This window comes from Capra hircus, chromosome 13, assembly GCF_001704415.2.
Source record: "Capra hircus breed San Clemente chromosome 13, ASM170441v1, whole genome shotgun sequence".
NCBI classification, from domain to species: Eukaryota; Metazoa; Chordata; class Mammalia; order Artiodactyla; family Bovidae; genus Capra; species Capra hircus.
The window spans coordinates 63,524,985-63,544,904 of NC_030820.1; the positions used below are offsets into that span (position 1 = coordinate 63,524,985).

Here is a 19,920-nt window from a genome sequence, read left to right on the forward strand (position 1 = left end):
ATTGAAGCCCATGTGCCTAGAGCCTGTGCTCCACAACAAGAGAGACCACCGCAATGACAAGCCAGCGCATCGTAACTGGAGGGTAGCCCCCACTCGCCACAAATAAGGAAAAGCCTGTACAGCAACAGAGACCCAGCAGAGCCAAAAATAATACATACATAAATATATAAAAACAAATACTGACACCAGAACCTCCTGCAAGAGCCCCTGGGGAGCAGTGACTGGTGGCCCTGTTCTCACAAAGCCGGCACTGCAGGGGCTGGAGTGGAACTGTATCCAGACACAGAAGGGCAGCCGAGAGGGAGGTCAGGTATCTTCACACCTTCCATTCCCACAGCTCTGTGGCCCTTGGTGGGGGTTGGGGGCAGGGTGTCACAAGATGGTGGTGGTCCCCAGGAGCTATCTGTAGCCTTTCACATGCCGACAATAGAAGGTGGTGGAGAACAGGCTACACACGTGAGGACAGGTGTGCCAGGTTCCCTGCTTCTTTCAGCCCAGACCCAGGCCTGACCAGAACCGGGGAAGGACATATGTACCACAGACAGCTGGAGAGCCTGGCTGAGTAAGGCTGCCAGAATTCTGGAGCCTGCCAGGCCAAGAAAGAAGGCTTTTTCTGTCAGATACCAGGCCAAGGCTATGTTATAAGAAGGGAACACCAGCTCTGAGCTTTACAGAAAGGGAACTGTGAGCCTTGGTTCACTGGCCATGGAGAATGAATGAAAGGTCAGAGCAAAGAACTCAAGCTCTTGAAATCTAAATCCAGCCCTTCTACCTCCCTGGACCACCCAGCTGTATCTATGCTGATTGGTGCCTGTTTGCCCCTCTGAAGCTAGGATAACAAAACCATTTCCGGGAGCTATTTAATCCTATGTGTGATCTCTCTCAGGAGCTTGGCAAGGTGCAGAGGTCTGAGCATAAATTCTGGAGCCAAACAAACCTGGTAACCCCAGCTCCACTGCTAACTGGCTGTGTGACTCTGGGAAAATCGTTTCACCTCTCTGAACAGCAATTTCCTAGACTAGCAAATGGAAGTGACAGTAACATAATGCCTACCTCCAAGAGTTGCTGAAAGGGTTAGGCATGAATATAACTAAAAAAGGTGGGATGGACAACACATGTTAGCTCTCTTACTCTGCAGAAGAGTATGCCATAGGCAATCCATTTGAGGGAAGTTGATCAAAGCTGCAGGTGACCAGCCCCTCAACTAACACCTCCTGAGTTCCTTTGGGCAAACTATCACTGGGACACAGCTAGAGGACTCCCAGCAAGATCCTCTTTTTCCAAGGATATCGTCCCCACCTCAGTCCAGCTCTTGTCTAAAACAGTGACTGGGGAGGTGGGAGGGAGGTTCAATAGTGAGGGCACATATGTATTCCTATGGCTGATTAATGTTGATGTATGGCAGAAACCAATACAATATCATAAAGCAAATACCTTTCAATTAAAATATATTTTTTAAATGAAAAAATACACAGAATAAAATAAATTGTGATATATACACACACAAACACACAAATAAAACAGTGACTGGGCTCAGCGGCAATGTGGGTTCAAGTACCCCAAAGTGAGGCCAGGGGGCATATGGGGCTTCAAAGCACTGCCCCTTATAGCTGGCACCTTGTGTGTCACTCTCCTGCAGGGTACAGTCACTGAAGCAACTCAGGGTGAGGTTCCCTGGGCAGAAATGCCTCAACCCAACAGCAGATGCTCCGAGTGAGAAGGACATCTGTAAAGCTACAAATGACTCTGGGGACAAAAACTCAGTAGGTCCAACCACTTACTTTAGCTTTATAGCTAAGGGGATGGTGTAGAAGAAGACGTTGATCTGAAACACACACACAAAGAAGAGGCTGAAGTGCTCAAACATCTCTGCAAAAAAGTACCAGAAGAGGCCAATGTTCGGGGTGAGATCTGGAACAGAAAGTCTGGAATGAAGAAAACAAAGGGAGAGAAAAAACACAGCCAAGTTAGAAACAACCTCGTTTGACCTGCTTTTCTCCTGAAGGTTTTGGTCACTGTTGGGCAGTCAAGGAAGACTCTATCTCCACAGAGATCAGGATGTGAGGGGCTCTCTGGGCACCCCAGATATAGGTAATTAACAAAAACAAGGGGCAGAGACTCAGAGAAAAATAACCCATAAAAAGGATCACCTGAGCCAAACTCTGGCATGCAGCAGAGATCTAAAACAAGGCAGGGATTCATGCTAGAAATCAAAAGACCAGCCCCTTCTTTTCCTGCCCCAGATACGTATGCTCAAAACCAGGAGATACCTAGCATTGTCACAAAAGACAAATGGGTTTGAAATATGTTCCTCTAACCTATTTTGAGCATTCTAAGGATTTGTCTAGGGGAAAAACTCAAAGATCCTGTTACTGCCCATTCTTTCTCCAGATGCATACAGCAGGAGCCAGAAGACTGAGTTCCTCACACAGAAGTGAGACTTCCAGGGGTCCAAGGAGCCACTGCCAGGCTCTAGCAATGATCCCAGACCCTCCTGGAGAAATGGGGTTTAACTGGAAAACTTTTTGTCTTGGTGATATCAGATAAAGATGGGTTACAATTCTGGCTGTTCCAAAAATCTTACATAACATTAAAAACATACATATGGGGTTGACACGGAAGTCAGTTCAGTTTTAAAAGCACAAGGGAAGCATGGACAGGAAGACAGAGGCCATGGTTCACGGTCAGCTTTCAGACAAGACCATGGCTCATGGTCAGATTTCACTGAAGAAGGCCTCCACCCAGGCAAGTCTTTGCTTCTTGCTGTAACTATATTTCCTTTTCTGTGAAATGAGGGAAAGAACACAATCTGTGCACCAGCAGAAAACTAGGAAGTTTTTCACCAGGCATTACAAACTCTTATAAGAGGCAGAGGATGAGAAGCTGAAGGTTAAGTCACTGTTAGGCTCAGCCAGGATTTAACACAAATAAGCAGCTCAGAATCCCAAAGGGAAGCCAGCCCCCTTCCCACCCTGGTGGGGTAAAGTGTCCGTGACCCTCTGAGCTGTGAGTTCCTTCAGGCCTGAGCAGGTATCCCCCTCAGCAGACCACAGAGAAGTGAAGTGAAGTGAAGTCGCTCAGTTGTGTCCGACTCTTTGAGACCCCATGGACTGTAGCCTACCAGGCTTCTCTATCCATGGGATTCTCCAGGCAAGAGTACTGGAGTGGGTTGCCATTTCCTTCTCCAGGGGATCTTCCCTACCTAGGGATCGAACCCAGGTCTCCCGCATTGCAGGCAGACACTTTAACCTCTGAGCCACCAGAGGATATTTGGAAATATTTGCAGAATTCATCTTGCAAACCCATTTTGATTTTCTCTATAAGTTTGACATACGGAAAGTGTTAAGTCACTCAGTCATGTCCAACTTTCTGTGACCCTATGGACTGCAGCCCACCCCTCCTCTATCCATGGAATTCTCCAGGCAAGAATATTGGGGTGGTATTCTTCTCCAGGGGATCTTCCCAATCCAGAGATCAAACCTAGGTCTCCTACTTTGCAGGTGGATTTTTTACCATCTGAGCCACCAGGGAAGTCCCTTGACATATGGAACGTGGCTTTATTTTAAAACTGTTGGAGACCCTTTTGCAATAGAGGAATAAATACATCCATTCCTGTTTGAGACTGAATCGAAACCTTCTAGTTCGAGGCTGATAAGTGCTTTGGATGTTCCCAGAGAGTGTTCTTTAATTGACTTAGATCAAACCAGTGGTTCTTGAAGTGTGTTCCTCAGATTGGCAGCATCATACCACCTGAAAATTTATATATATAGATATGCGAATTCTGGGGTACTAATGAGAGGGTAACAGGCAGGAAGGCCAGGGGTCTCCAAACAAAGGAAATAGGCTGCAAGTGTCAGACAAGTTTTTATTTCTCTCTTAAGCAGCACGAGGAAACAAACTACAAGTGTCAGCTTTTTTCCCTTCTCCATACAAAATTAAAAGGAAGTTTCTCTTAAAATTCTGTGTTGCCATGACGACACTTGGTTCCACCTGAACTTAACTTTTCTCAAACCTTGAGCTAACCAATGCATTTTTCTTATGGAAATGTTTTTCTTAAGCTATGTTAATGAACTATGTATTTACCCTAGACTCTGTCTTCAAGTTGGTTCTGCCTAAGACTCAGAACCAACTTGACAAACCAGTATGTTTTACTCATAAAATTGTTCTCCTAATCTATGTTAATGAATCTATATATTTACTTGGAAACCTGTCTTTCTACAGGATTCATGTCAATCATGTTATGGCCCGGGATGACTCACCTAGTGCCAATGTTATCTCAGAATGGATGTTGTGGGTGAGGGGCCTGGTGCCACTCTGAGTTTTGAGACATCTCCTTTCTCTAATTAACAGCTTGCTGATAGGTATATAACATACTGCTAAAGGCTAGCAGGGGGGCACTCTTTCTGCCCCCTTCTGACGTCTATGTCAGAAGCTTTCTCTATCTCTTTTATACTTTAATAAAACTTTATTACACAAAAGCTCTGAGCGATCAAGCCTCATCACTGGCCCCGGATTGAATTCCTCTCCTCTGGAGGCCAAGAATCCTGACATCTTTCACAGCTCAGCAACAACCTTTCACTTACCCCAGACTTACTTAATCAGAATCTATGGAGGTGGGGCCCAGCAACCTGGGTGTTCAAGCCCTGCAGTGATTCTGGTGTACACCAATGTGAGGACCACTGCTCTAGATGTGGCCTCTGCTTGGTCTCCCTCTGATTCCAGATGGAGCTGTAAAAACTAAATCAGTTCCAGAGTTTTCTAATGGGGGCATTACTTACATGAAGCCATAGACTGCAGGGATGAAATCCCAGGAACTGAGAAGGAAGAAGGAGAGGCAAACGACTACCACTAGACTTCCAATATACATCATGGCATACTCCCAAGAGAAGATCCAAAAGGCTTTGCTCTTCACTTTCACAGGTATGTACTGCCGCTAGGAGAGAAGGCAGAATGGTATACTTAAAGATTTTAAAGACAAAAAGCAGTTATGAGTCAACTTTAAGATCCTTCCAGCAAAAAAACACAGGATACAGAATAGGTGAAAAACCTAAGGACTGAAAAGATACGTTAGGTAAAGTGAAAATGTTAGTCACTCAGTCATGTCTAACTCTTTGCAACCCCATGGACTGTAGTCTGCCAGGCTCCTCTGTCAATGGAATTCTCCAGGCAAGAATACTGGAGTGGGTAGCCATTCCCTTCTCCTGGGGATCTTCCTGAAACTGGGATTGAACCCAGGTTTCCCAACTTGCAGCCAGATTCTTTACCTTCTGAGCCTAGGTAAACACTAACCAAAAGAAAATCAGTTTGGTTATTGTTACCAAATAAGATAGACTTTAACATAAAAAGTATTTTAGAGATAAAGATGTTCTATCATGATAAAAGTGCCATCAGAAAGATATTACAGTTCTAAACTTGTACGTACCTAATAACACAATCTCAAAATATATAGAACAAACATGGACAGAGTTACAGAGGAAAAATATACAAATCTGCCATCAGTGGATAACTGGTAAATCTAATAGACAAAAATCATAGTGAAATAGAAATATGAATAGCATACTTCATGAACTTGTTCACCTAAGATCTTACCAAACAAATTTATAATTCCATACATTGAGTCATATTTATAGTATTCTATTTATCAGAAGCAAGTCACTGGTTTTGATCTTACTCAAAAGGATTGTGTACTCTGCATATAACTGTGCGGTCATGAGAAACAATGGGCTGGAAGAAACACAAGCTGGAATCAAGATTGCCAGGAGAAATATCAATAACCTCAGATATGCAGATGACACCACCCTTATGGCACAAAGTGAAGAAGAACTCAAAAGCCTCTTGGTGAAAGTGAAAGAGGAGAGTGAAAAAGTTGGCTTAAAGCTCAACATTCAGAAAACAAAGATCATGGCATCTGGTCCCATCAGTTCATGGCAAACAGATGGGGAAACAATGGAAACAGTGTCAGACTTTATTTTGGGGGGCTCCAAAATCATTGCAGATGGTGACTGCAGCCATGAAATTAAAAGATGCTTACTCCTTGGAAGAAAAGTTATGACCAACCTAGATAGCATATTCAAAAGCAGAGACATTACTTTGCCAACAAAGGTCCATCTAGTCAAGGCTATGGTTTTTCCAGTGGTCATGTATGTATGTGAGAGATGAACTGTGAAGAAAGCTGAGCGCTGAAGAATTGATGCTTTTGAACTATGGTGTTGGAGAAGACTCTTGAGAGTCCCTTGGACTGCAAGGAGATCCAACCAGTCCATTCTGAAGGAGATCAGTCCTAGGTGTTCTTTGGAAGGAATGAGGCTAAAGCTGAAACTCTAGTACTTTGGCCACCTCATGCGAAGAGTTGACTCATTGGAAAAGACTCTGATGCTGGGAGGGATTGAGGGCAGGAGGAAAAGGGGATGACAGAGGATGAGATGGCTGGATGGCATCATGGACTCGATGGACGTGAGTTTGAGTGAACTCCAGGGGTTGGTGATGGACAGGGTGGCCTGGCGTGCTGCGATTCATGGGGTTGCAGAGTCGGACACAACTGAGTGACTGAACTGAACTGAACTGAAAGGGACTGTGATTAACACTAGTATGTAGAGATCATGGAGGCCACATTAAGATTATGTCCACCACAGTTGATTTAACACCTGAAAAATCAATTAATGTAACATCCCATACTAACAGATTAATATAACCAAATCAATTGCATTTCTATATACTTTAACAAGCAATTCAAAATTGAAATTAAGCAGACAATTCCATTCATTATAGTGTAAGAGAGAAAAAATACTTTAAAAATAAAACTAACAAATATAAGTACAAGGTATGCACAGTATAAAATATGTAATATATGAACTATAAAATATTTCTGATGGACATTAAGATCCAAATAAATAAAGAGGTATTAAAAAATACATTTATATAAAACGGCATGTTTGGAGAATTCACATTCATTTAAAACATTTTGCTGCTGCTATAGCTGCTGAGTCGCTTCAGTCGTATCTGACTCTGTGTGACCCCATAGACCGCAGCCCACCAGGCTCCCCTGTCCCCGGGATTCTCCAGGCAAGAACAATGGAGTGGGTTGCTATTTCCTTCTACAATGCATGAAAGTGAAAAGTGAAAGTGAAGTGACTCAGTTGTGTCCGACTCTTAGCAACCCCATGGACTGCGGCCTACCAGGCTCCTCCGTCCATAGGATTTTCCAGGCAAGAGTACTGGAGTGGGGTGCCATTGCCTTCTCCATAAAACATTTTGGGGGATTAGTAAAAACCGACCAGAGGGACTTCCCTGGTGGTCCAGTGGTTAAGAATCCACCTTGCAATGCAGGTTCAATCCCTGGTCACGGAGCTAAGATTCCACAGAGCATCTAAGCCCAAGCACTGCAACTACTGAGCCTGTTAGTCACAAGTAGAGAGTCCATGTGCTGCAATGAAAGATCCTGCACAACACAACAAAGGTCCCACACGCCACAACTAAGACCTGACACAGCTTAAAAAAAAATGACCACATACCTTAATCAGGCCCCAAAGCAATATCAACAAACTTTAAATAAAGAATCTGTACCATAGAGACCCCATTCTCTGACCATAATGACCCCATTCTCTGACCATAATGTAACTGGTCAAAATCATTAATAAAAAGATAAAAACACATTAGGAAAAATTTAAACACTTTTGTAAATAACTGAGGAGTCAAAGAAGGAATGATAATAGAAAGCTTTGCTATTAGAAATTAATGGTTATGAAAATATCTTATGTAGGTAAAACAGTACTCTGAGGGAAACACAACCATATAAACTGTGTGTGTGTGTGTGGTTGCACAGCGTGGCTTATGAGATCTCAGTTCCTTGACCAGGGATTGAACCTGTGCCCCCCTGCAGTGGAAGCATGAAGTCCTAGCCACTGGACCACCAGGGAAATCTCCATATAAACTTATATTTGAATACAAGGCTGAAAATAAACAAACATCCATTTTAAGATTTTAGAAAAAGAACAGAATAAACTTCAAAAGAAGGAAGGAAATAATAAAGGTAAGAGTAGAATCTGTGGAAACAGAAACAAAGTTAAGACACAGGCATACTCCATTTTCTTTACTGCACTTCGGCTTACTGCACTTCATAGGTTTCACAGATACTGTTCATCACAAACTGAAGGTCTGTGGCAAACCGTATCCAAAAGCATTTGCTCACTTTGTGTCTCTGTGTCACATTCGGCAATTCTTGCAACATTTCAAACTTTTTCATCATTATTATGCTTGTTATGGAGATCTGTGATCAGGGGTCTTTGATGTTACTATTGTAACTGTCTAGGTGAACAATGAACTACACACCCATAGAAGAGGCGAACTTAACTGATAACTGTTCTGTGTATTCTGATTGCTCCGCTCACCAACTGTTCCCACTTCTCTCCCTCTTCTCAGGCCTCCCTATTCCCCTGAGACATAATAATATCAAAGTCAAGCCAACTAATAACCCTACGATGCCCTCTAAGTGTTCAAGTCAAAGGAAGCACTGCACATTTCTTACTTAAAATCAAAAGTGAAAGTCGCTCAGTCGTGTCCAACACTTTGCAATCCACGGACCGTACAGTCCATGGAATTCTCTAGGCCAGAATACTGAAGTGGGTAGCCTTTCCCTTCTCCATGGAATCTTCCCAACCCAGGGATTGAACTCAGGTTTCCCGCACCGCAGACAGATTCTTTACCAACAGAGCCACAATCAAAAGGTACAAATAATTAAGGAAGGTACATCAAAAGCTGGGATGGGGTGAAAGCTAGGCCTTTTGCAACAGTTAGCCAAGCTGTGTATCCAAAGGTAAAGTTCTTGAAAGGAATGAAAAGCACTACTCCAGTGAATACATGAATGATAAGAATGCAAAACAGCCTTCTTGCTGATGTGGAGACCAGCCACAACATTGCCTTAAGCCAAAGCGTCATCCAGAGCAAGGCCCAACTCTCTTTAATTCTATGAAGGCTGAGAGAGGAGACAAACCTGTAGAAGAAAAGTTTGAAGCTAGCAGAGATTGGTTGATGAAGTTTAAGAAGAGAGGTCCATCTCTGTAACACAGAAGTGCAAGGTGAAGCCATAAGTGTTGATGTAGAAGCTCCAATAAGTTAATGAAGGTGGCTACACTGAACAACAGATTTTCAATGTAGACAAAACAGACTTACACTGCAGGAAGATGCCACCTAGGACATTCACAGTTAGAGAGGAGAAGTCAATGCCTGGCTCCAAAGCTTCAAAGATCAGGCCAGCTCTTTCATTAGGGGCTAACGCAGCTGGTGACTAAGTTGAAGCCAATGGTCATCTACCATTCCTCAAATCCTAGGGCCCTTAGAAATGATTCTAAATTGACTTTGCAAACACTCTTTCTACAAATGGAAACACAAAGACTGGATGACAGCACATCTCTTTACAGCATGGTTTACTGAATATTTTAAGCCTACTTAAAATGTTGAGACTTACTGCTCAGAAGAAAAAAAAGGTTTCCTTTCAAAATATTACTGCTCATTGACAATGTACCTGGTCATCCAAGAGCTCTGATAGAGATGAACAATGAGATTAATGTTCTTTTCATGCCTGCTAACACACATGCATGGGGCTTTCCTGGTAGTTGGTAAAGAATCTGCTTGCAATGCAGGAGATCCCAGTTCGATTCCTGGGTTGGGAAGATCCACTGGAGAAGGGATAGGCTACTCACTCCAGTATCCTTGGGCTTCCCTGGTGGCTCAGCCAGTAATGAATCTGCCTGCAATGCGAGAGACCTGGATTGGGAAGATCCCCTGGAGAAGGGAATGGCTACCCACTCCAGTATTCTGGCCTGGAGAATTTCTTGGACTGTATAGTCCATGGGGTTGCAAAGAGCTGGACACAACTGAGTGACTGTCACTTTCACCACACATTCATTTTGCATCCCATGGATCAAGAAGTCATCTCAACTTTCAAATCTTATTATATAAGAAATACATTATGGGGGCTTCCCTGGTGACTCAGTGGCAAAGAACCTGCCTTCCAATGCAGGAGACGCATGGGTTCAATCTCTGGTCCGGGAAGACGCCACATGCCATGAAGCAACTGATCCCATGCGCCACAACTGCTGAGCCTGTCCTCCAGAGCCCAGGAGCTGCAACCACTGAAGCCCGCACACCTAGAGCCTGCAGAGGCTCTAGGTGAAGAGAAGAAGCCTGAGCACCCAATAAGAAGCCTGAGTACCACAATCAGAGAGAGATACGCTAGCTGCAACTAGAGAAAAATCCACATAGCAATGAAGACCCAGCATAGCCAAAAATTAAAATAAGTAACTAAAATTACTTAAAGAAAAAAAGAAAAACCCTTTGTAAGTCTATAACTGCCACAGATAGTGACTCCTCTTTTGGATCTGGGCAAAGTGAATTGAAAACCATCTAGAAAGGATTCTAGATCAGTAAGAATATTCAAGATTCATGGGGAGGTCAAAATATTAAAATTGATAGGCGTCTGGAAGAAGCTGACTCCAACCCTCATGGAGGACTTAGAGGCCTGCAGGTCTTCAGTAGAGAAAGTAACTACAGAGGTGGTAGAAACAGCATGACAACTAGAAGTGGAGCCTGAAGATGGGACTGAATTGCTGCAATCTCATGATAAAACTTGATCAGATGAGGAGTTGTTTCTCATGGATGAGCAAAGAAAGTGGTTTCTCGAGACTGAATCAACTCCTGGTGATGATGCCGTAAAGAATATTGAAATGACAATAAAGACTTGGAATATTATATAAACTTAGTTGATACAGCAGTAGCAAGGTTTGAGAGAACTGACTCCAATTTTGAAAGAAGTTCTACTGTGGATAAAACGTTATCAAACAACATTGCATGCTACAGAGTAATTGCTTGTGAAAGTACTAGTCAACTGATGTTTGTTGGCAAATTCCATTTGTTGTCTCATTTTAAGAAACTGTCAATTCACCCCCAGTTTCAGCAACCATAACCCTGATCAGTCTGCAGCCATCAACATCTTACATAGCAAAAAGATTGATTCACTGAAGGCTCAGATGATGGTTTGGATATTTTAGCAATAAAGATTTCTTTTTTTGGCCCATGCCGCAGCCTGTGGGATCTTAGTTTCCTGACCAGGGATGGAACCTGGGCCCTCTGCAATGGAAGCATGGAATCTTAACCACTGGACAGCCAGGGAAATATCAATGAAGTATTTTTAAATTAAGAGATGTACATATTTTTAGATATAATGCTATTGTACTCGTAATAGACTACAGATAGTATAAACGTAACTTTTATTATATCCCAGAAAACCAAAAAATTCATGTAATTTGATATATTGTGATATCCACCTTCCTGCATTTGTCTGAAACCAAACCTGAAACATCTAAGGACTCAAGAAGCCAAAAGTCAGCTCTTAGAAATGACTAATGAGACTGATAAGTCTCTGATAAGATAGACCAAAGAAAAGAAACAACAAATAAACAATATAGGAATGTAAAAGGAGACATATCTATGGCTGCACCAGGATTAATAAATATTAAAAAGTATGCTAATAACGGGCACTTCCCTGGAGGCACAGTGGATAAGAATCACTTGCCAATGCAGGGGACATGGGTTTGATCCCTTGTCCAGGAAGATTCCACATTCCGCGGAGCAACTAAACCCGTGTGCTACAGCTACTGAGCCCATACTCTAGAGCCTGTGCTCCACAACAAAAGAAGCCACCGCAATGAGAAGCCCAAGCACCACCTCAATAAAGAGTAGCCCCCTCTCCCTGCAACTAGAGGAAGACTGTGTGCAGCAATGAAGATCCAGCGCAGCCAAAAATAATAAATAAAAATTATTTTAAAAGTATGCCAAGGGGTATTTAAAAACAGGCAAAATAGACACAGTCTATGGAAATATAAATAATTCAAATGGTTCCCTTAAAATGCTGGTGTTATTAAAAAAATTAAAAGGTAGCGATAAAGGAAATGACAGTGACCCTTGACTAGATCTTGAACCCACTTCTCCCCCAAAATGCTGTAAGTCATGAATAAATGGGGGAATTCGAATGTATACATTAGATAATATTAATCTTTGAAAGCTAATCTTGGATGTGCTAATAGTACTATGATTACATAGAAGAATGTTCTAGTTCTTAAGAGTTAGTTATTGACTGAGTACTTAGGACTGATATGTCTTGTTTGTAACTTTCCTGCAAACAGGTCAGGGAAAAAAAAACAAAAGGAAAAGAAAACTATACATCTACAAAGATTTATACAAATGGTAACTAGAGAATTCAAAAATAAAGGGTCTTTATTACACTGTCTTACAAATTTCCTGAAAGCATGAAATAAAAAATTGGGGGAAAAAAAACAATTTAAGAAGAAATTGAATATTTGAATGGTCCTATAACCATTTAAGAAAATGAATTAGCAATGAAATTTTTTCCCATTAAAAAAAAAAAAGAGCAGGCCAAGCCAGTTTTACAGGAAAATTCTACCAACATTCAAGAAGCAGGTGATTCTAATCTTACATTAACGCTTTCACAGCAAATATAACCTTGCTACTAAAATCAACTACCAACACAAAAGCAAAAATGCTAAGTGCAATATTGTCTAATTCAGCAACACATGAAAACGATTACCATAAAGTTGTATTATGACTAGGTTGGGTTTATTACAAAAATTTAAGGTTAGTTAAGATAAGGAAAGCTATCGATAGTGTATCACAAACAGCTTAAATAACTAAGATCAGTATCTAGATACATGCAACAACTACTCATGATAAAAATAACAAACAAGATAATTCAGTCAAGTTAGCAGGGTATACAACTAACATACAAACAGCCATGATAATCATTTTGTAATGAATAGAAATATCGAATCACTATGCTGTGGGCCAGGGACTAACACAGTGTTGTAGGTCAATTATACTTCAAAAACAAACAAAAAATAAACCCCATAGCAAAAGAGATCAGATTTGAGGTCACCAGAGTGGGGAATAGGGAAGGGAGAACTGGATGAAGATAGTCAAAAGGTACAAACTTCCAGTTATAAGATAAATAAGTCCTAGGGATGTAATGTACAACATGATAAAAATATAGTTAACACTGCTGGATGTTGTATAAGAAAGTTGTTAAGGGAGTAAATCCTAAAAGTTATCATCACAAGGGAAAAAATTTTTTTTCTTTTGTATCTGTACACATTACATAATAATGTAATGGTAATCATTTCATAATGTATGCAATTCAATCTCTGTATGTATACCTTAAACATATGGTGCTACACATTTAACTACTTCAAGCATGCAATTCAGTGGCCATTTTGGTTATTACTCATAGGTTCTTGACAATTGTCTTGAAAAAAGTTTCAGGTGTGTAAGGGTTAGCTCCTCCTCTAGGATCTCACCACAAAGAAAGCAAGTTCCAGCCTAGATTCTGGCACCCTTAGCAACATTTATTAAATAAATATCCATTAGCAAGCAAGCACACAACAGTTCACACAAACTACTGCAGAAGGCTGATTAAGCCCCAGCTCTCCTCCTATCAGTTGTTCCAATCACCACTTGTAAGGAAGGTTCACTCAAGGCAGAAGTGACAATATCCCAGAGATAAAATCACTGCAGATGGTGACTGCAGCCATGAAATTAAAAGATGCTTACTCCTTGGAAGAAAAGTTATGACCAACCTAGATAGTATATTCAAAAGCAGAGATATTACTTTGCCAACTAAGGTCCGTCTAGTCAAGGCTATGGTTTCTCCTGTGGTCATGTATGGATGTGAGAGTTGGACTATGAAGAAAGCTGAGCGCCGAAGAATTTATGCTTTTGAACTGTGGTGCTGGAGAAGACTCTTGAGAGTCCCTTGGACTGCAAGGAGATCCAACCAGTCCATTCTGAAGGAGATCAACCCTGGGATTTCTTTGGAAGGAATGACGCTAAAGCTGAAGCTCCAGTACTTTGGCCACCTCATGCGAAGAGTTGACTCATTGGAAAAGACTCTGATGCTGGGAAGGATTGGGGGCAGGAGAAGAAGAGGACGACAGAGGATGAGATGGCTGGATGGCATCATGGACTCAATGGACGTGAGTCTGAGTGAACTCTGGGAGATGGTGATGGACAGGGAGGCGTGGCGTGCTGTGATTCATGGGATCACAAAGAGTTGGACACGACTGAGCGACTGAACTGAACTGAACTGATCTGAAGGTTCTGTTGCCCTTAGGGTCGCATTCAGTTCAGTTATGATGGTGTGATCACTCATCTAGAGCCAGACATCCTGGAATGTGAAGTGGGCCTTAGAAAGCATCACTACGAACAAAATTAGTGGAGGTGATGGAATTCCAGTTGAGCTGTTTCAAATCCTGAAAAATGATGCTGTGAAAGTGCTGCACTCAATATGCCAGCAAGTTTGGAAAACTCATCAGTGGCCACAGGACTGAAAAAGGTCAGTTTTCATTCCAATTCCAAAGAAAGGCAATGCCCATGAATGCTCAAACTACCGCACAATTGCACTCATCTCACATGCTAGTAAAGTAACGCTCAAAATTCTCCAAGCCAGGCTTCAGCAATACAGGAACCGTGAACTTCCTGATGTTGAAGCTGGTTTTAGAAAAGGCAGAGGAACCAGAGATCAAATTGCCAATATCCGCTGGATCATGGAAAAAGGGTCGCATTAGGTAACCAGAAATCTCCTAAGAAAAAGCTAGACGCAGGATCAGTTAGGAACTAAGCCTCAGGCACCATCTCCAATGGAAGAAGTTACAGATTTTCCTAGATTCTTATTTCCTCCTCATGCAAATATAGGAAGTATCTAAAATGTTTTAGTCCATTCCACTTCTTTTGAATATTTCGATTTCACCTATGAGTGCCTACTTCTGATATTCAACTAATCTCACCAACAAAAATCCAATCTGCTTCTGACATTAACTGTGCCGTAATCAGCAAAGGTACTGCTCAAGCTATAGAAGCACGGAGGGCAGCCACTTGTGGAGCATGGCCTTTCTGATGCAAAGCTAGTTGAGTACCACAGTGCATGGATGCTTCTTCAAAGTAACTCACTGCCCCTGAAGTTGAGGCTGAAACTAACTGCCATATGTATAATGTCAGATGGCCTATGCAGAAGTATTTTAAGACAAGTTATAAAGACGTCATATATAACTCCATGGTAATGACTTTCAGGAGAATGGGAAGTCAGCCAAGAAAAGAGAGATAACATTAGTGTTAACAAACATGAGAGGAAAGGAAACGGATCAACCCCATGGCTGCTCTCTAAGCTTGCACATATGTAGCTCTACTCTTTTTTTTTTTTTTAGTGCAGGATATTAGTCCCCCACCCCTGCCAGGTATCAAATCCCTGTGTCCTCTGCAATGGGAACTCAGAGTCCTAACTGCTGGGTTACTCTTACCTTAAAACTGTGCTGTCCCCTAGTCACATGTGATTATTTAAATTTAAATTAATGAAAATTAATTAAAATTAAAAATTCAGTTTCTCAGTCTCACTAGCACACTGCAGGTGTTCAATTGCCACATGAGGCTCCTGACTACTATATTGACAGTATACAGATATACAATATATCCATCATCACAAAAGGCTCTATAGACAATGCTGCACCAAAAGAACAAAGTTTTCAGAAAATAGTACATTTCTGGGAATGGAAAATAATTAAACAAAGAAGAGGCATACATAGACACATTTAAAGAGTAAGCCACCTAGGTTCTGAGTTCCCTTCTAGACTTCTACCTGCCTTTGATAATTTTGATCTTCTCTTCTTCCTGAAAAATACTGCCATCTAGCCTAGAAGGAAGAAAGGGAGGGAGGGAAGAAACCACAACCCATGGAAGAAAAACAAAACAAATGAAAACCTTCCTACCTGCTAAATGACATTTAAAAAGAAATAAGCTGGGAAATGAGAATGCCATAAAGAACCCAATCAGGCAGACTGCTCAAAGTGGCTCTCTTTGTAGACCTCTGAAGCATATACCCAACATATGAGGCTTTTCTAACTTGGTGAATCCCATGAGAGCCTCCCAGTTTTTGCTTGCTACCATATTCTCCGTGCTTTATTGGACCTAAAGCGCTATTGTTGTTGGAAGAGTAGGAAATGATCCCCCTCCTTGCCCCTGGCAAATTTGTGATTATGTGTATTAAATTTTAGGTATAATTTTTAAGACTTGGTCTTAGAATCAGGTTTGCTTTAGGGAACAGAGCTCTGAAAATATAATGTGGAATATTTACTGAGTCTACTTATAAAAACTTGCCTTGCTTAAAGATTAAGTAATCTTTTAGAACTACTTCTGTTTACATTAAAGCAAGGCATACCTGAAATTTTTGAAAAAAGAAACTCAGGCAATCCTTTGATGGCTTGTTATTTATAAATACTCCAGCCAAACTTAATCTAGAGGTCCACACTACAAATTTCTCAGTGAACAAATGAGTATTCCTTTTACTCATCTATCTTGCTCAGCAGCAAATGCTACCTTAAAGTGAAAAGTACATAAGTAGGAAGGGTTGAAAGGGTGGTGACCTAAACATTCTGATCAACTTTTTAAAACTTTTCATTGTAAAAGTAAAATACAAAATACATAAAACCAATATAAAACTTAGTGACTGATTATCAAGCAAAAACATTCATGAGGTCGAGGGAGATAGAGACTTCATGTCACTCCCTAAGTTTCTCTCTGTGCCCTGTCCCAATCAGAATCCCCTCTTTCCTCAAAGTAACAATTTTTCCTGGTTTTTATAGTACTCACTTCCTTGCATTTCTTAACAGCTTTCCATCTAAATGTGCATTCTTTTATACTTCAATCTTGCTCATTAAAAAAACAGTTGTATCAAATTTTTGAATTTAAGTACAGTTGATTTTACAATATTGTGCTAGTTTTAGGTGTACATCATAGTGATTCAGTATTTCTGCAGATTATATTCTATTACAGGTTATTACAAGATATTAAGTATAATTCCCTGTGCTATACAGTATATCTTTATTGCTTATCTATTTTAAATGTAGTAGTTCATATCTGTTAATCTCATGCCCTTAATTTGTCCCTCCCCACTTCCCTCTTCCCCTTTAGTAACCAAAAGTTTGTCTTCTATTATCTGTGGGTCTGTTTCTGTTTTGCATATACATTCATTTGTACTATTTTTTTAGATTCCACAGGAGTCTTTGGCAGTTTCCTTGTTTTCTGATAACACAGTGTTCCAGGATTATCCTGCACATTTCCTGCCCTCAACCTAGAGTCAGCCATTTCTCTAAAACCCTAGTTTCTTTCCGAGGCTAAAAATAGTAAGATTACAATCTGAGCGCCAAGGATAATCACTGATACTGGGTTGGTCATTATTTCTAGATCTTTCAGTGAATATAAACACACATATTCAAATACCTAGAGAAGCCAGGCATGTAACAAACGAATGAAGTGTAATAGAGATGAGGCATATGGACTGTGGAAAACTAAGGAGGTAAACTAAAAGCCAGATCTTCCAATTTTTCAAAAGGAGCCAGAAATATACATTTTTAACATGAATTTTAAAAACAATGACAATGAATAATATAATTAAACACTAAGGTTACATAAAACACATCTGTGGGACAGATGTGGTCCATGGGCTATGTGTACCTTTAACCTGAAAAATTAAACCAGTGTGTCGTTATATCCCAGAAGTCACATCGTTGCTAACACGTAAAAATATTTAGAGAAGTAAGATAATTCTCAGATTGCTTCAGGAAAAGCCAAACTATAATAAGAAAGGGGAGAAATGTATAATTATTGCCCTCCCCATTAACTCTCTAAAGTACAGGGAGAAAGGCATTTTTCTATACAGAAACTATTTTCTTTCTAGGACATGGTGAAAAAAGGAAAAAGTCAGTAATCAGAAAAAACAAAACTCTCAAAGAGAACTGAAATCTAACAAAAGTCTTTATATCTAAGCTATTGAAATCTCAGGCTGAGACCCAGAAGATATATTTTACATGATTAGGTATATTCAGTTCAGTTGCTCAGTCGTGTCTGACTCTTTGTGACCGCATGAATCGCAGCACACCAGGCCTCCCTGTCCATCACCAACTCCCGGAGTTCACTCAGACTCACGTTCATCGAGTCAGTGATGCCATCCAGCCATCTCATCCTCTGTCGTCCCCTTCTCCTCCTGCCCCCAATCCCTCCCAGCTTCAAAGTCTTTTCCAATGAGTCAACTCTTTGCATGAGGTAGCCAAAGTACTGGAGTTTCAGCTTCAGCATCAGTCCTTCCAAAGAAATCCCAGGGCTGATCTCCTTCAGAATGGACTGATTGGATCTCCTTGCAGTCCAAGGGACTCTCAAGAGTCTTCTCTAACACCACGGTTCAAAAGCATCAATTCTTCAGCACTCAGCCTTCTTCACAGTCCAACTCTCACATCCATACATGACCACTGGAAAAACCATAGCCTTGACTAGACAGACCTTAGTTGGCAAAGTAATGTCTCTGCTTTTGTACATACTATCTAGGTTGGTCATAACTTTCCTTCCAAGGAGTAAACGTCTTTTAATTTCATGGCTGCAGTCACCATCTGCAGTGATTTTGGAGCCCCCAAAAATTAAGTCTGACACTGTTTCCACTGTTTCCCCATCTATTTCCCATGAAGCGATGGGACCGGATGCCATGATTTTTGTTTTCTGAATGTTGAGCTTTAAGCCAACTTTTTCACTGTCCTCTTTCACTTTCATCAAGAGACTTTTTAGTTCCTCTTCACTTTCTACCAGGGGCAATAAAACTGGTAAAAAGTTTATTGCAAATGCATGATCAACCCCTTACCCTCATTTTCACCTGTTCCAAAAAGAAAGGAAGCTAAGAATGCTGCCACCTCTGACCTGGTCACTCTCGTGGAAGCAGGAGAATGAACAGAAACTGGCTGGGAAAGGAGCAGTAAGAGGCAAAAATTCTAAACAAGGCCCTGCAGAAAGCCTGGGGAAGTGCCCTGTTATCAAGAAAGACCTGGTTGGCTTTGGCTTCTTTAGTACAAGCCAGTGCCATGTGATTTGCTCCAAGCTCCAGAAGTATAGAAATCACAGGGTTAATTTTTCAGTTGAAAGACAAGAGAGGTCAGATTGCATGCGTGCATGCTCAGTGGCTCAGTCGTGTCCAACTCTGCGTCTCCGTGAACTATAGCCCGCCAGGCTCCTCTGTCCATGGGATTTTTCAAGCAAGAAATACTGGAGTGGGGTTGTCATTTCCACCTCCAGGGGTCAGATCAGATTAAAGCAAAAACCATAAGAACACTCAGAAGGTTATTTCACCCTGGTTTCTGTTATACCCTTTCAAAGAAAATAAGGACCTCAAACACTCTAAGGAATCCCAAGCAAAAGGAAGGAAGGGAATAGAAACTTCCCTGACTGCACCAGGAGCCTCCCTCTGTCGGCTTCACAGCTTCAGCCTTGAGGTCCTGTGCACTTGGCCCATCCTTCACTGCAGCCTCTTGGTCCTGGGTGCTCTAGGGTTGTTTTCTTCTGCATGTGATCAGAGCATAACATTTTAAGCTTTTCTCTAATTTGGAAACTAGGCCCTAAGCCAAGGTCAGAGAAGAGTAAAGTTGGGGGAAGGGACCAGATGGGCTCAAACTACCATTCTCAGAAGTGACTCACCAGGGAGCCAGCTGTAGCATCCTCTGCCTTTGATCATGAAGCCTCTCTGCATCTCATTGTAGGAAAGAGAAAAACAGCTTTGCCTCTGGCACTGATCAGACATGAGCATGTCCACCACCTGCCTCCTGTACCCTCTAGAAATACGATCAGCAGGATGGAGGCAGATTTGCAGGGTCAAAGGTGTAATTTCAAACTAATGCTTACAGTTCTTTTGACTCTAAAGAGTGAATTATTTTCTCTCCTCCCTGTGCTGTGCTTAGCTGCTCAGTCATGTCTGACTCTTTGTGACCCCATAGACTGGAGCCTGCCACACTCCTCTGCCTGTGGGGATTCTCTAGGTAAGAATACTGG

General features: G+C 41.5%; 1 protein-coding gene across 1 annotated transcript in view; it reads right to left on the minus strand.

Moving 5' to 3' along the window:
• PIGU (phosphatidylinositol glycan anchor biosynthesis class U) overlaps window positions 1–19,920 on the minus strand; it is a 93,904-nt gene that overhangs the window by 24,067 nt on the left and 49,917 nt on the right. Inside the window, exons 8-9 of the mRNA XM_013968951.2 lie at window positions 4,779–4,933; window positions 1,782–1,925 (exon numbers count right to left, since the gene is read on the minus strand). Of these exons, the coding sequence (XP_013824405.1) occupies window positions 1,782–1,925; window positions 4,779–4,933 (299 nt within the window). The remainder of the gene's footprint in view (window positions 1–1,781; window positions 1,926–4,778; window positions 4,934–19,920) is intronic.